General features: G+C 49.2%; 2 protein-coding genes across 3 annotated transcripts; one reads left to right on the top strand and one right to left on the bottom strand.

Annotated features, from left to right (window-relative positions):
• Positions 1-6: 6 nt before the first annotated feature.
• On the bottom strand, positions 7-8976 carry LOC116217329. 2 transcript variants are annotated; one of them, XM_031556357.1, is made up of 3 exons: positions 5179-8976; positions 3513-3621; positions 7-2270 (listed from the first exon to the last, which is right to left on the bottom strand). In XM_031556357.1, exon 1 carries the CDS (start codon positions 7361-7363, stop codon positions 6389-6391), a length of 975 nt encoding a protein of 324 aa, XP_031412217.1. In that variant the 5' UTR covers positions 7364-8976; the 3' UTR covers positions 7-2270; positions 3513-3621; positions 5179-6388. The 2 variants fall into 2 exon arrangements, with proteins under 2 accessions (XP_031412217.1, XP_031412218.1); XM_031556358.1 differs by lacking the exon at positions 3513-3621.
• Positions 8977-10045: 1069 nt separating this feature from the next.
• On the top strand, positions 10046-15615 carry WFIKKN2 (WAP, follistatin/kazal, immunoglobulin, kunitz and netrin domain containing 2). The gene is made up of 2 exons (XM_003211581.4): positions 10046-10745; positions 12860-15615. The coding sequence occupies exons 1-2, from the start codon at positions 10545-10547 to the stop codon at positions 14369-14371; spliced, it is 1713 nt and encodes a 570-aa protein (XP_003211629.1). The 5' UTR covers positions 10046-10544; the 3' UTR covers positions 14372-15615.
• The last annotated feature ends 620 nt before the right edge of the window (positions 15616-16235 follow it).

The following is a 16235-nucleotide window of genomic DNA, read 5'->3' as shown; positions in this document are numbered from 1 at the left end:
CCCGGCTGCCGCCTTTGCCCTTCCTGCTCCGAGCCTCGGCCCAGCCTCGCCCTTTCCCCACTTATTGCCACTAGCACACATGCATCACAACCGAGCAAGGCCGAGAACTCCCCCTTTCCTCCCTCCTTTCCCCTCTCAGCCGGCAGCCCACCATCCCAACCCGCGTGTGATTTCTGCACACTGAGCAGCAGGGCCTGTGTGACCACGTTGCACAGCAGCAGCTGTTTGCCATCACTGGGGGCACAGCTGGGATCCGCACTGTGTGCTGGTGGCTCCGCTGCCCAAAAGACACCACTCAGTTGGCTTCCTGAATATCCCTCTGAAACACCCTTGGCCTTCATCAGCAGCAAGCCGAGCCCCTGCTCTGAGCCACAGCAGGAGCCCAAGGCAGTGATATTTGGTTTCCGTTGGGACTCGCAGGTGCTCACCACCTGTATTCAGCTCCCTTTGGGTATCAGTGGAACACATAGCAGTGCCAAGCAGAGCTGAGATGTGAGGCACTTCGACAGCTTGCGGCTCACAGCAGCCATGAGGAACCCATCCACATCTTTGGGCCACCCTTTGTCCTCAGAAGTATGCTGCATTTAATTGGCTAATTTGTAATAGCTGCCTTTTTGCACACTGCTGGCTGGGACCGAGCTTCTGCAAGGATTCTTTTCTCCTTTTTTGGTGATACCACCAGCCACGCATTAAATTTGAGCTCCTTTTTTCTTATTTTAAGGCTTGTGAAGTCTTTCGCTCCTTCTGCATTTCAGGTTTAATTCCCCAACTCTTTGACCCAACCTCTCAGCCATTTAAAGTTATTATTAAGCACTGTTTTAAAGATTTAACCCCCAGTTCATCAATGAGCATAGATACAGCTGTATTACTGCATTTAAAACACCCATTCCCCACCCAAAAAACAACTCTGAGGATTTTCACCAGCCCTGTACTGGCAGCAGGGTATTGGAAAATGTAGGGATAACCCAAAAATGTACCCACCACACTTAAAGTGCAACTGCACACACAGCTACAAAGCCATAGAGCACAAAGGGGCAGGCAGACGGCAGGGCTGGTAGGGAATGAAGGTGAAATGAATTCAAAGCCAAGCCCAGTACTCACGCTGGGCTAAGTTAGCTCAGTGCCTTTCTTCTGCCCTAACCTCACAGCTCCTCCGGCCGAGTTGCCAAGCAGGAATTGATGCACAGATGGTGGTACAAAGTGCTGGGAGCGAGGGCAGCTCTCATATTTTTCCAGCATGTTCTCCTCTTCCCTTCATTTTTGCTCAATCTGCTCAGCCTGACCACTCCCTTCAAAAGTTATGCAGATTATTTATTTTTCCAGTTGTTAGTTTGACATTGTTCCTATCTGCATGGCAAACAAATCACCTCTGAACAAACCGAACTGGAACCTGAGGGGGGTGGTACATCAGCTCAGGGACTTGTGGTTAAGAAGTTGGTAGATTTTGATAACAACTGGAAATTGTTCAGTGGATTAGTGGCTAAAGCCAGTTTGGCTTGGAGCAGCGACAAGCCTGAGCTGTAGTGCATGGATCCAAACTTCTGCCCTGGGGTTGGGCCCAAAGCCCCCTCTGAGCTGAGCGGCATCCAACCCAGAAAACCAAGCAGCTGAGGGGATCTCTGGCTTTTCTCTGGACATTCTGCTGCATTCCTCCCCTGCCCAGGCGTGGAGACCCTTCCCTTGCTCTCCCGGGCCATGGAAGTGGCCTCTCAGGGGCACACGGGGCTCCTGTTCAGTGTCCTGCCTGCGCATTTGGAGCCAAGATGTTTCTGTGGGTCTGCTCCAAGTTCAGCTCCTGATGGCTCGTGTAGGTTCTTTCAGGAGATCCTGCCCCATGCAGAAGACCAGAGCAAGGCCCAGATTCCCCTTCAGTTGCATTTTAACCATCATAGAGGAAGCCACAGATGCGAGTTATAACCAGTCACACTCAGGAGCTTTGCCCTATGCACTCCTCACAGTGCTGAGGTGCAGCCAGCTGAAGCTACACATCAATTAGAAACTCTCCATTGACTTGGATGGGCTTTCAACCAGACGCTATTCAATTCCACAGAGTAATTAGCAGAGCTGTAACTAAAGAGGTCTCCATGGAGATTGACAGCATCACCTCTCAGCTGGTACATTCTCTGCCTCCTATTCTAAATTTGTTCTTGCTGTCTTCCTGGCTCTAATCCATAAGGTTTGCTAAATCTTCCAACGTTTGTGATACATCAAAGCAGTGGAGAGAAGGGCAAAGGCAATGGGGAGGGAGCAGAGAAGGAAATAACCCGGTGCTATAAGGAAAAAAAAAAAAAAAAAAAAAACCAGAAACTGTTCAGACACACAGTCAGAGTTTTGAGAATGGGATTAGGCAGAACAGCACCTCTGCCTGCCTGTCACTCGCAAATTCTTGCTAATACTTTAGGAGCTTATTGGACTCAGCACCAAACACCCAAACAGACTAATCTGTATTATAGACACATAATCAAAGTCACAAGGTTTTACATAATATATATTGGTGACACAAGAAGTGTTTGTTCGCATAATTTTGTCATCAAGATTAGCAGCCATGAAAGCCCCTACTGTGCACTAACCTGGTTTTCTATGGCCACCCCATTGGTATGCAGCGATTCCTCAAAGAAATCAGAAGGCACTGAGAAAGTGCAAACCAAGTATGTGCTCTGAAGCAGCAGCATGAGTAGATGGCACAGCAAGGATTGGGCTCCAGGTGGATAATAATTCCATATCAACAAATCTGATCATTTTTTAAAATAACTTTGTTTATGAAATGCTCAAAAGTATTTGGAAAGTCTGTTTTTCCACTGCACACACAGAGCTGCAGTCACAGCTCCAGCCGTGGGTAGCAGAGGTGATGTAAAGATTTTGCAGGCACACAGATCAGCTCATTGTCATGCCTGAGGCACAGCAGAGGTCCTGTGAGGGTGCCCCACATCCTCCCATCCCACTCCAGGCAGCCTGGCCAGAGTTCACCCCTCTGAACTGAAGCGCCCCAAAGGAATCCCATTGCCCTAAGTGTCCCCGCTGTCAGAGCTGTGCCAGCAGGACGCCTGCAGTGCAAACCGGAGGGCTGAGTCGTCCTCTGGGTTTGCAGCAGTCCACACATTGCTCCCATGTGAAGCTGAACTCGCTCCTGAAAGCTGCTTTGTAGAGCAGAGCTCTGAACTGCCTTCAAGTTGAAGAAGAACCAAGCACTGGTTGGGATCTCCAGGGGGGTTGGCTACAAACTCACCCCACTCTACTTTGAAATCAGGAGAATATTTACCATCCTCTTCCATCAGAGAAAGAAAAAAAAGAAAAGAAAAAAAAAAACAGGCCGTCATTACAGAACACGTTTGAAACATTTGCCTCTAATGATGCTACAATTCCTTTGTACCTCACGACTCACAGAAGGCCTGCTGCGTTCACCATTAAAACACAGCCCCAGCAATTGGTTACAATTGGTTCGATAGCACAGTGAGCACAACACGCCCAGGGAGGCAAGAACTATTAAACCACACGGAGCTCTTAAACGTCACCTGCAATTGCTGTGCCGTCACATCAGGGCTGCTTATCTCCAGCCCTGCCAGCAAACAGCGAGTGCTGCGGCTCATCAGGTCCCGCTGCACCGCAGGTGGACTCCTCGTGCTGCACACAGGGAAAGATTAAAAGGAGAATGTGCACTGAATAAGCTGAAACCAGAATGAACAGCAATGAAAAAAAGCCACGAAATACAGACAAACATCCTGTCAGCAGGGCAGGCGGGAGTCCCACACATGAAGACCCATGGAAGCTGAGCATCGCAGCTCGGCGGGCAGCACCTGCCAGCTGTCTGTGTGCTCAGATCCATGCCCTGTTTGTACCATTGTCTGCATTTGGTCACCATTGGCTGTTTCCAGCAGTGGTGCCAGTGGCCCAAAGCAGATGTAGGAGCTGCAGCTGGTGGCCTTCACCCAGGTTTGGGCTCTGCAGGGCACAGCGTGCCATGGAGCTGATGGTGAAGGAGCACACAGAGCAGCTCAGTATTGAGGGCTGCTAAGATGCCCAGCTCTGGGTGTGGGGCTGCTCCAGGCACAGCCTGCACTGCAAATGAGACCCGGGAGCGGGGGTGTGCAGCCAGGCAGAAGAAGGCAAGAACTCTGCAGCGAGGATGATTTTTGTCCTAATTTAGATTTAAATTCCAAAAAGACAAAATGGACTATGAGGATTTCATGGTATTTGCAGAAATAGAAATAGTTCATTCTGTGAACATTAGTTATTGTTTATAGCTGAGTTTTGGATACCAAACCCTCAGAGGAACTCTGGCACTTCCAGGTTATCCATAGAGGCTCCCAGGGCCCCGAGCTGCTGTGGGTTGACAGGTTTGGTGAAACCTCTGCTCTGCTGCAGCCGACTTCGCAACGAAGCACAGAGACAGGCAAATCTGCAGTAGTTTTATTTCACCTTACAATACCACAGCTCAGACCTCCTTCACTAAAAGGGTTTGTAAACTTCCTAAAAGGAGCAGCTCAGAGTGGTGATGAGATACTGCCTGCACATGGAAGTCACAGAGAATTCAGTACAAACTCTGGCTTTTCAGGGGGGGAAACATTGAAGCTGGGGGCTTAAATTAGCAGCACTTGCACAGCAGGTTAAAGCTGTGCTGCTCACATAAGTTGATTCACATCACAAACAAAAGCAACAAGACTCTTCTCTATTAAATTAGGTTTTTGAAAAGCAAACAGTGCCTGTGGGGTTGGAAGCAGAGTCTCAGACTGCAGCCTTTCATGGCTGCTGCTGTGTGATTCTCAGCAAGTGGCTTCCTCCCGGCTTTAAATTCCTTAAAATAAATAAGGGAGGTTGAAATAGGGTCACTTGCAGACTGAAGTGGGTCTGCACAATGGGTTTAATGATACTCATTAGCCTCCTACAGCAGTACATGTGGAACTAAATTAACTGACGTTCCTGGAAGGATGTTCTATGCTCTGGTGAAAGGTGAACTGAGCCTACATCAGGCCAGTACTGGCACTTTTATTCTGAGTTTGCACTCAAATAGAGCTGAAAGCAAGAAAATCTGAAGATCACCACTGAAATGCTGTAACGCTATAACGCGATGGAGAGCACAGCAATAGCAGCAGAGTGGCACAACCCTAAGCTACAGCAAATGAGAACAAGCCCAAATGCAGCAACCAAAGACACAGAAAGAAAGGAAGAAAAACTGCTTACCTTTGGAAAGCCTCAGATACACAGAGATCTCCAGCAAGATGCCCCCACCTCCCCTGCCAGCTGTTAAATGAGGGCTGGGTAGGGGTGGATCCTGGCTCCATCCCTGCTGATCAATCAGGTTCATTGCATGCACCTGAGCTCCCCTGGGTTGGCCGTGTCTACCCACCAGGTGCTCAATCACTGCTTCAGGCCCTGACTCAGCATGTCCACTACAACCACCAACAACCAAGGTATCTGTTCACCAGTGAGGATCGCATCTATCATGTACGGAGAACAGCAGTGCTGCAAGACTGGCAATGTTTCTGTTTGCTCCCTTTGCCAGAGTGTCCTTAGGTGCTGTTATCCAGACTAACAATCCTGATGTAAGGCAGGATGAATGCATCCCCAACATTTGACCTTTGCAGTCTTTACAACCCAAAGATGCCAGCTGCATGGCCTCCCTGAATTATCTATGGGATACCTGAGCATTGCCTCTGAAGGAGAGACAGAGAGACAGGTTAGTGGAAAGTAGGCTCCTGCATCCAGCCTTCTGCATATCTCACTGATAACGGGTTGATTCTCTTCCTTTGTACTTTCTTTGCCTCTTGCTGTGCTGTTTCAGACAGAATAAACCTAGCAATAATGAACCACCATCAAACTGGCAATTGCTTCCTGCCCGGCTTACGTTAGCAGAGAAAGAGAAAGCAAATGATGATTAGTCGTATGTCTGCACTCAAAGATAAAACCCCCGAGCAGAAGCCATCTGCCGAGGCATAAAACAATAATTCTGGCACCGGCCTCGTCTGAGAGCAGTGCCATCAGCTCTCACCAAAACCAGTGCAGTGCAGGCCTAATGCTGAGTCCTAGCAGGTGGCCCATAACCCTATAATAAACTCCCTGACATTATTGATTTTTCCCCCCGAACCGATCCCTTTTGTCTAACTACATTAACTTCTACTCACTGAGCATCTGCACGCCAGGCAGGGCAGGACGCACACCCACAGTGGCTCATTGTGGTGAGCAGTCACTGCTCTGAATGTGCCCCACGCCTGCCCTGCGAGTGGTTATCTGCTCACGTGGCTGATTTCTGAAGCCAGAACCAGCACCTGTGGGTAATCGCAGGGAACACTGGCAGAAATCTTAACTAGTGGCAATGTAAAATATGCTTCCATTGCTAATTACACATACAGATAGCCCCACAAATAGGTTCCAGGCACACCAGTGCATCCCTTCAGCCCAAATATGCCTCTGGAGCTTTCTGTGTCCAATACAGCCTTTGCTGTGATGTGCAGAGGTGCATCGCACGATGCCTGCAATCCCTGCTCGCTTGGCCACCCCATGGCCAGGGCGGGTGTGAGATGCCCTGCTCTGAGCATCCCCTGTGGCCCAGGCTCCAAGCAGGTCCCAGTGGTGTCAGTGGGGCCGTGCAGCACTCACAGGGGAAGACGTGGCCCTTTGCAGGCCCTGGGGAAACTAAAGCCAAGGCTGCAGAGTCATCATCCATATTTTGCTGTGGGTCTGGAAGCAACGTGAGACAAGAGCTCGGCCACTGCGCTTCTGGATGGACCTGGCAGTGAGGCTCCCTCTGAGATACTGAGCTACCTGTACATGCAATAAGGCAGAATGCGACACTGCTCCTTTCTGGATGAGACAGAGGTTTTTTTAAAAGCACTTTTCCACTCAGTGACATTCGCATCTGTGAGGTGACCAGGGCCGCCGAAGGTCTGTGAGCGGTGCTGGTGGGGCTGTGGCAGACGGGGCTCCCCGTGACCTCAGCACCCCGGTGCCCTGTGAGGCCCCACCTGTGAAGCAGAGGCTCCCGCCGCCCATCCCCCGGTGCAGCTGAAGCCACCAACCCGCAGGGGCTCCTGGTGGCACAGCGCAGTGAGCGAGCTGCCAGCCGGCAGTGCTGAGCGATGGCCGGGCCTGGAGAGGGGCCGCAGTGTTTGTGTGTGCTGTGTTTGTGTTGGCAAAGCGGGCTCCGAGTGGCTGCCGGCCCAGGCAGCACGAGAGGGCGAATTCGCAAGGGCCCCTTCGCCATGACAGAGATCAATGGGAGAAGGGAGGCTGAGCATTGCAGGGTGGCAGCTCCTGCCAAGAGCCCTTCCACAGTAACGCCAACAAATCCATCTGCCACCCGCCTGGCAACTCCAGGTGAGGATTGCTCGTTTTGCCTAATAAATACCATCAACAGCTTACTGTTCATTTCAGAGCAGTTTAAAAAGCAACACCTCAACCGTACTTTATCCTGTTTCCCTCCTCAGATGAAGGGGCCACAGCAAACACTGGATCAGTGTTGGCACGGTGGAGAGGAGCAAGGACATCCCATTGGAGCTTGGGAAGAGTAAGATAAAGGGCAAAGAAATTATCGTCAGTGAAAACAGCAGCAGTTAGGTCACAGCCCTAACCAGGAGCCTGGGCATCCTGGGATGGATTTCAAGGCTGTGGTGCAGTGTCAGATGGGCATCTGTGGAGTGTAGAGTGGGCTGCATGAGGAATGAGCCCTCGGTGAAGCCCCAGGGATGCTGGGTGCATTAATCCCACAGAGCCCAGCCAACCCAGGGCTGTCTGTGTACTCGTGTCACCTCCTGGATGTGCCAGGCTGGGTCATGGCCTTTTGGTGATGTCCTGGCTGTGACAAGGCAGCTGACTAGGGTTATTCAGAGCCCTCGCTGCTTCCTCCGGCCTTGGGAGCTGCCTGCCCCCATCGACGGGAGATTTGTGGGGCTGTTGTCCTCACTCTGCCGGCGATGTTTGAGTGGCCAAGGGCTCCCTGTCCCTGCAGCAGTGGGACTCAGGGGGACACAATGTCTGCCCATGTCCATTGGATCCAGACAGGGTTTGATTCCCTATAAGGCTTCTTCTGAAAAGGTTTGGCTGAAAGCCTGATTTCTAATTTAACAGAAATCTCCTGCCTTATTAATGTTAGTCCCATCCAACCGCCCCTCTAGATGGATACATTTACCCACTCCTTTTTTATCTCCATCAGCCTGGAGCTGAATATATTCATGTTGAATATGAGAATACGGAACTTGGGTGCCAAAAGACACAAGGGGAGTTACCTGTTCTGGGAGAAGATCCCTCTGGATGGAGATGGCCATAGCAGAGCAAAGAACTGCTCTGTTTGCCACCAACATGCACCTGGTCCTTCAGAGCCCCTCTCTACTCCCCCACGGCTGAAACACTCATCTGGGCCACCGATCCTCAGTCTGGAAGGGGAAAAATAAATCGGAGTTATTCCTTCCTGCTCATAGGCAGTCTCACTTGGGGTGCACCCCCTGGGTCTCTTATCAGCACAGCCAATGCATGCAAGAAGGTGGCTTTGTGGCACCAGGCAGGGACCGATGATGCAGACCCACATTTGGCCCATCACAGCCCCGGAGGACCTTGGTAGGGAAAAATCACTTCTCCATGGGAGCTACCCCATGGACTGAGGACAAACCCTGCCCTCCCTGTGGCTGTGGGTAAGACCCCGTGCTCATCACCATCACCAGCACTGTGACAGCCGCACGGCGAGCCCCACGTACAGCTGCTTTCAAAGCCCGTCTGTAGTCAGTTGTACAATATAAAGTGTCTTTGTTTAGTCAACAGAACCTCTAATACATGTGATTTTGTTGTTAATAGAGCTGTAAGAATTTTAAGTACCTCTTGGGAATGTGTCATTTTGGGTTGGCTTTTTTAGGCATCGCAGGGTGCTGCGCTTGTCTTTGTAAACAAGTTTTGAATAAAACATTTGCGCACAGCCGCACTTTGTACAAGTGTCATGCAGGTTTCAGGAGTTTCAGAGAGAATAAATCAACTACAAACTGCTGCCTGGTGGTTGACTTCACTCCTTATAAATAGCTAATTTTGACAACTTTTCTCTGCATGTCATATGAAATCTAAATGCTGTGCCTATCGTTCCTGTGGGCGCACGAATCCCAGCAGCTTGAGCCCCTCTCATGAGCCTGGGGCGCTACAGAAATGTCATAGGTGGGGGAAGACCCAACCAGGTTGCTGACCTTCCTTTAGAGGAAATTCTCAGGGTGTACCAGCAGGTAAACACACTGGGGAGGAGCAGGAACATCAGCTCCTGGGGCATTCCCACATTTAGGCCCGTCCACAGCAGCTGGTTTGCAGCCATCGTCACTGAGGAGAACGGGGTCCTTTCTCAGCCATTAGAAACAGCACTGCTTGACCAAACCCAGCAGCACGGTGGCCATGCATGCCATGCAGATGCAGAGCCTTCCCCACCCCCCGCTCTGCAGAGCCCTGCAGGGATGCAGCTCACCTGGAGCTCCCTGGGCACTGCAAGCAGGGGCTGCTCCTGGCAGGTGCTGAGCAGCTCCGACCTCTGCCACTTGTTTTGAGATTTTGGCAAGCATTCAGCATGAAAAGGATTGGCCTCTTGCTGTAATAATCAGTGTATGAGGAACTCAGTTTGGCTGAATTTCCACCTTTCCACCCCCCCCCCCTCCTCAAATGCAAAATTGCTGTACATTCCTTTATGCAGGTTTCCATAGAGTTGAACTTTTTTTTTTTTGTGGCCGTTAAAGGGGTCAGCAGTCACTGAACGCCGGGATCTCACTGTTGGGAAATGGGGGGTGGAATTTGGCCACAATTTAACATCTTGCCGGTGGGGTTGGAGGGTGGCATTCAAAGCAGCATCCTGGAAACCTCAGCACCACGGAGGAGAAAAAAGCCTGGAGGAGCCCAGGGGAATTGTGAAGACATTCTGCTTTGCAGATCCTAAGTTTAAATAAGTTATTTCTTCCCTACTTAACTGGGTTAAAATATGATATTCTGGCTTTAATTGCTTCAATCCTATTACTCGTTCCTTTTAGCGAGTGATTGTGCAGCCCCTTGCCGTGGGGAAATCCCCTGATCGCGGGTCCCTGTTATTCAGACAAGTACTCTTTCAGAAGTAAATGCCATTCTTAGCATAGGGAAGTACTTTAGGTCTAAAGGGGTTAAGAAGGCCTCCCTGCATTCAGAAACATGCAGGGGTCCCACCGTGCCAGTTCCAGCCTTTTAAACTCTTTCCAGCTTTTTTTCTTGCAACAAATCTGTCTGACTGCCACCAGGACATAGGAAGCGTGTGCCTGTCAAAGAAATCAAGTTTACTTTTTCTGACTTGTTAACAGAGGCAGGGTATAAATAGGGCTAACTCTGCTCAGACCATTAGCATTTCTCTTAAAATTAGGGGTGACTTCCTAGGACCTTCAATCCAATGAGGTCCAAACCAAGCTGCTCTAGCAGGACAGGCAGCAAAGGAGCTTGCTGAAGCTTTTACAGAGATCAGGTGCACTCGGGTTCCTCGAAAATTTAAGGCTGACCGAAAGCAGCACCCCAGGCAGACAGGCGCTGCCTCCGCTCGGTCACTGCCGCTGCCCAGGAGAAGTTCTGAGATGGTGTTGGTGTTGTTCACGCGGTGGATGTGGATCTTGCTGGGGAAGAGCAGTGTCCTGTTGCTTCTGGAGGTCTCTCTGCAAGGGAGAGCTTTACCCCCGATCCGGTACTCGCACGCGGGGATATGCCCCAATGACATGAACCCCAACCTGTGGGTAGACGCGCAGAGCACTTGCAAGAGGGAGTGCGAAGCTGACCTGGTGAGTGATGCGCTTCTGCACATCTGTGCCCGGCGGGCGGTGGGTTTTGTTGGCGTCTTTGTTGCAGGCAGCAGAGCAGCGGCACCGCGCAGGACTTAATTCAGACAGCACACGTATTTAATTGACCTGTGACCTATGTATGGTAGACAGGGTCTGACAAATTATCAGCTAGGCGAGGAGGTGTGTGACAGCTCTCACTTGTGCTGATGTGGGTACAGGGCTCATTCTGTTGGATCATTTTTCTTGCTTTCTTGTCAAAAGAAACATCAGAATTTGATACTCTGGAACTCAGCGTGCCGTGGGGTCGATCCACAGTATTTTGCAGCGTCACAATGTTCTTTATTGTTGGTAGCCATCATCAGTGCTTAATACTCCTGTGGGGAGCTGCGTATGAAATCATTTGATTTAACACGTAAATTGTCAGCCTTTGCTGCACTTGAAACATGAAGCATGCTTGGCGTGCAGAACAGGAGTGCAGCTAAAATGACCAAGCAGATGTTCTCTATGATGCTCCCAGCTCTAAATGTGCTTAACTCACAACCCTAAAACACATTTTTCAACCTGTCAGCACTGCAGCTCAAGCTGGCATCTGACAATACCTGCTCTTCCTGCCTCTTACAGCAACAGCAAAGCTCCTGCAGCCCAGAGCAGGCTGACAGTGCACGTACCAGGCAGGAAGGAGTCCCTGTGTCCGTGCTCCATGGCCATGTTGTTTCTGCAATGCTGAAAGCAGGGGGAAAAAAAGAGGGGAAAAAGGCTGGTCATCAAGTGAACAAAGAGATTTGCTCCACAGATCCCACGTGTTATGAATGAAAGTATTCTTTCTACTTTTGCCCTTCTCAATTAAGCCTTCTTTATTTCAACTACCAGGTGCAGCAATGAATATTAAAAGCCTTGTAAAAACCCAGAAGCAGTAGCAGCAGATGATATTGTTTTAATAATTTACTGAAAGCTAGAAGTCGCTGGATAAAAATACTCATTTAGCCTCGTGTGCCTGCGGAGACCTGGGGACTCGTGTGCAGTGCAAACAGACAGAGCCACAGGCTTTGCTAAACCATGCTCCTTAACCTCATCTGAAACCATTTTGCAACTTTCCTTCTGAAACCTAGTAATGTGCAGCTGGAAATGGGGAAAGAGCTGTGTTATTAGGTCATCTTTTTTCCCAATAAGGAAAGGATACTGCACTCAAGGGAAGCTATTTAGTTTGGCAGCTTAAAAAACACGCTGTTCTCACTTACAGAGAAATTTGGTGGACTTCAGGGGGGTTGTGGAGGTTTAACACACACTGGAAGTGTGCCCTGTTTGTAGCAAGGTTCTTGGTCACTTAAAGTGATCCATACCAACACGGCAGCTGTGTGTCAATGGACACAAATCAAATACCTTTTCTGTACAAAAGACAAAAATCCTGCTAAAATTAACCACAATTTAGAGCTGATGGTGGCTAATAAATCATCAGAAGAGCGATGCTGCACATCGGCTAAAATAGGACAGAGAAGTCATAATGGGCTGTTTGGGGTTTGTTTTTCTAAATACCATAGAAAAATTATTTTGGGAGCAAGAATTTCCTTACTTTTGAAATATTCTATTATTTCCTCTACAATGTGAACAATTACAAATCCTTGGCAGTTTCACCTCCAGGAGTAGGCTGTTAGTCTCGGGGAATTCAAATAATACTTTACATACTTTTCTGGAAAATAAGACGGATTACTGCCTACAGCCATATGATAAGTCTTTCCATCCGCTCTTGTTTCTCAAGGCTTCTCCTCGGGCATTTCGGAGAGTGCCGAAGGGGGGTTGTTAGCTCTGTAGTCAAGGAATCCACGTGACTCTAGGAGAGACTTACGATGTTTAAGAAGTAGCAATGCGTTCTCCTCTCTGGAGGCTTCTCTTGGAGACCTTTGCAAACCCCCGCATGCTGAGCCTCCTCCTGGGAGCTGCTGCAGAGGGTGACACATTGCCGGCGGGGACTGAGTTTTGGACCACGGATCTCTGTGGCAAAATTGGGTCCACTGAACTTGAAGCCTTGAAAGTTTCTGGGCTCTCTGCTTGTTGAGTCCCTAAAGGGGTCTTAGCTCTGTCCCCAGTAATGATCAGGTTGCTTTCTTTCCCTGCAGGAGTGTGAGACCTTCGAGAAGTGCTGCCCCAATGTCTGCGGGACGAAGAGTTGCGTGGCGGCTCGGTACATGGATGTCAAGGGGAAGAAAGGGCCGGTAGGAATGCCCAAAGAGGCAACCTGCGACCGCTTCATGTGCATCCAGCAAGGCTCAGAGTGTGACATCTGGGACGGGCAGCCCGTCTGCAAGTGCAAGGACAGGTGTGAGAAGGAGCCAAGCTTCACCTGTGCTTCTGACGGGCTCACCTACTACAACAAGTGTTACATGGACGCAGAAGCTTGCATAAAAGGCATTACTTTGAACGTAGTCACCTGTCGATACCATCTCACCTGGCCGAACACCAGCCCAATCCCACCAGAAACAACAGCTCGCCCTACTACGGCCTATTCCGAGACAACAATCATCGACATCTTGCCACCGGCATTAGTGAACAACCCCGTCCATCAGTCAGTCTATGTAGGAGAGACTGTCAGCTTCCTCTGTGATGTTACAGGGAGACCCAAGCCAGAAATTACGTGGGAGAAGCAGGTTGAGGGGAAAGAAAAAGTCATTATGAAGCCAAATCATGTCAGAGGGAACGTTGTGGTCACTAACATAGCCCAGCTGGTCATCTACAACACCCAGCTGCAAGACGCGGGTATCTACACCTGCACTGCCAGAAACAGCGGTGGCCTTCTCAGGGCTGATTTCCCACTGTCAGTCATCAAAGGAGAACCCGCCTCCAAAGAAGCCTCCCAGAACAGAACACACTTTCCAACCGATGAGTGCCTGAAGCAACCAGACAGCGAAGACTGTGGAGAAGAGCAGACCAGGTGGTATTATGATGCAAAGAAAAACAACTGCTTCACTTTCATTTATGGGAACTGTAACAGCAACCTCAACCACTTTGAGACCTATGAGAACTGTATGCTAACGTGCATGAACGGCCCAATCAACATTTGCAATCTACCAGCCCTCCAAGGTCACTGCAAAGCCTACGAGCCCAGATGGGCCTACAACAGCTTGACCAAGCAGTGCCAGTCCTTCATTTATGGTGGGTGTGGAGGTAACGAGAACAACTTTGAGAGCCGGGAGGCCTGCGAAGAGATGTGCCCTTTCCCAAAGAACACGCACTGCAAAGCTTGCAAGCCACGCCAGAAGCTGGTGACAAGCTTCTGCAAAAGCGACTTTGTGATCCTGGGCCGTATTACAGAACTGACCGAAGACCAAGACTCAGGACATGCCCTGGTGACAGTGGAGGAGATTCTCAAAGATGAAAAAATGGGATTAAAATTCCTGGGGAAGGAACCCCTGGAAATAACGCTTTTCAACATGGACTGGAGCTGCCCGTGTCCCAATATGACCACAGTGGACGGTCAGCTCATCATCATGGGAGATGTCCACAACGGCATGGCTGTCCTACAGCCAGACAGCTTTGTGGGGACCTCCAGCATCCGGCGCGTACGGAAACTCCGTGAAGTCATCCACAAGAAAACCTGTGAGCTTCTGAAAGAGTTTCTAGGGTTACATTAACCTCCTTCACACATGTCGGCCTTCCAGACCTGTGTGTTACGTAGGGCTAACAAGGGCTAGGCTAGTGCACAAACTAAACAAGCTGCTTGAAGATACACTGTAGAAATTATGCAGAACCCTTATTTTAATCCATTAATGATGCTTAGCAACAATGTAGTATGGTCTTTGGCAAGCACATAAAACAGCAGCAAAAGGCTATTAATCTTGCATTGAAATAAATTTGTCCATATAGGAATGCCATTTAACTAGATGACTCACTGCAGTAATTATACAATTTTTATATAGCTTCCATCATATATGATGGAATTCATAGCATTTGTGTAGCTAACTGATACACAGCTAAATAATATATAATATCAACTTAATCTGTCTCATTTACAGTATGTGATGGTAAGTTGTTATAAATAAGTCATATTCTTGTCTCCCCATAACAGCACTAATATATTTCAAGAGAAAAGCCTGTAAATTATTGTCTGTATTTACAATTGTGCAAATCTAACCAATCTATGCACTATCAGCTTGCTTATTTTAATTCCTAACTGATTTCTTTGCATTGTATCTCATTTCTGAATGGCAACTACTGCCTGTCTAGTAATCCTCATTTGAGGAAATTCCCACAGAGGAACTCCCTAGATCTGAAATGCAGAACAACAGGTCCATGTAAAATGCCAAGGCACAGTCTCACCCCTGAAATTACTTTTCTATCATAACAATGTCAGCAAACACTCTTACTCTATTGCACTTTTCTATTTTTGTTTTAATCAGTATGTCGTCTGTCTCTCATGCAAACTCCAGGCAAGGAGCTGGCTCTGCACTGCCAGCTGTCATGCTTTTGAAAATCCTTTACATTTGCAGCATCACATGGAGCGATGTGTTGCTTAATTTCATCAGAAAGCCTGTTTCTATAGTTGAGAAAGTAAAATAAAAGCAGCCAGAATGAAGTTCAAGATAGGAAAGTGCCACTCAGTCTGCAGAATGCTTTTTGTGTGCACAGTCATAAAGGCAGTGAAGGGCTGCACAGACACACGCAGTGGACGCTTTAAAGGCATTTATCAATCTGATCATTTTAGGGCACACTTTCAAACTGCTGAAAACGTTTTGCACAGAGCCATGTGCATGAATAAAAACCCTGAGAGGCAGCACGAGCTGTGGGTGTGAGTGTGTGTGTGCTCATTTTAACATTTGCACGCCCAAAATGTGTAACTTTTGCCTATGCAAAAATCCTTAAATAAAGAAAAGGCTGTTCCTGGAAAAATTCCTTCCTCTGATGGGGAATAGCCGGTCTGGCAAAGAGGGGAGAGCTGCATGGTGAGTCTTATCCGTAGCACCCCTTGACTGGGTTGGGTCACCTCGCCCATAGCACCGCCTGGCTGTGTCACCTCATTGCCCAATGTGCCCCACTGGGGGATCTCAGGGCTGGGGAGGGAATCGGAGAGCAGGGAGGGTAAATTGAGGAGGTAAAGGTGGTGCCCATCTCCTATTTTCCTAAAGGGTTTTGTGCCCAGCAGCCATGCTATGGTCAGGGTCCCCAGGGTGGGCTCTTCTGGTGGCCTGGGTTGCATTCAGAACACACCAGCAGCAGGAGCAGATGTAAGTCTCTGCTTAGCTGTACAATGCCAGAAGAGGCTGGGTGGGAGGGAGGGGAGCCTGGATCAGATTGCTGGTCAAGTAAACACCTGCTTGTTTTTTCTGTTGTACCTTTCTTAAGTGAATGTAAGGAAAATCCCAGTTCAAGGCTCATAACATTTGTGTGTGTTCTGCTGAGGACTGCTCTCTGGAGCTGAGCGGTGCCAGCCCTGTGTCCCCCAGCTGTGGGCAGCCCTGCCAGATCAGCCTGGGTTGTGACATCTGTCATTTCCCAGGG

Source organism: Meleagris gallopavo, chromosome 20 (genome assembly GCF_000146605.3).
Source record: "Meleagris gallopavo isolate NT-WF06-2002-E0010 breed Aviagen turkey brand Nicholas breeding stock chromosome 20, Turkey_5.1, whole genome shotgun sequence".
Classification (NCBI taxonomy): Eukaryota; Metazoa; Chordata; class Aves; order Galliformes; family Phasianidae; genus Meleagris; species Meleagris gallopavo.
This window is presented reverse-complemented; position numbering and strand designations above follow the sequence as displayed.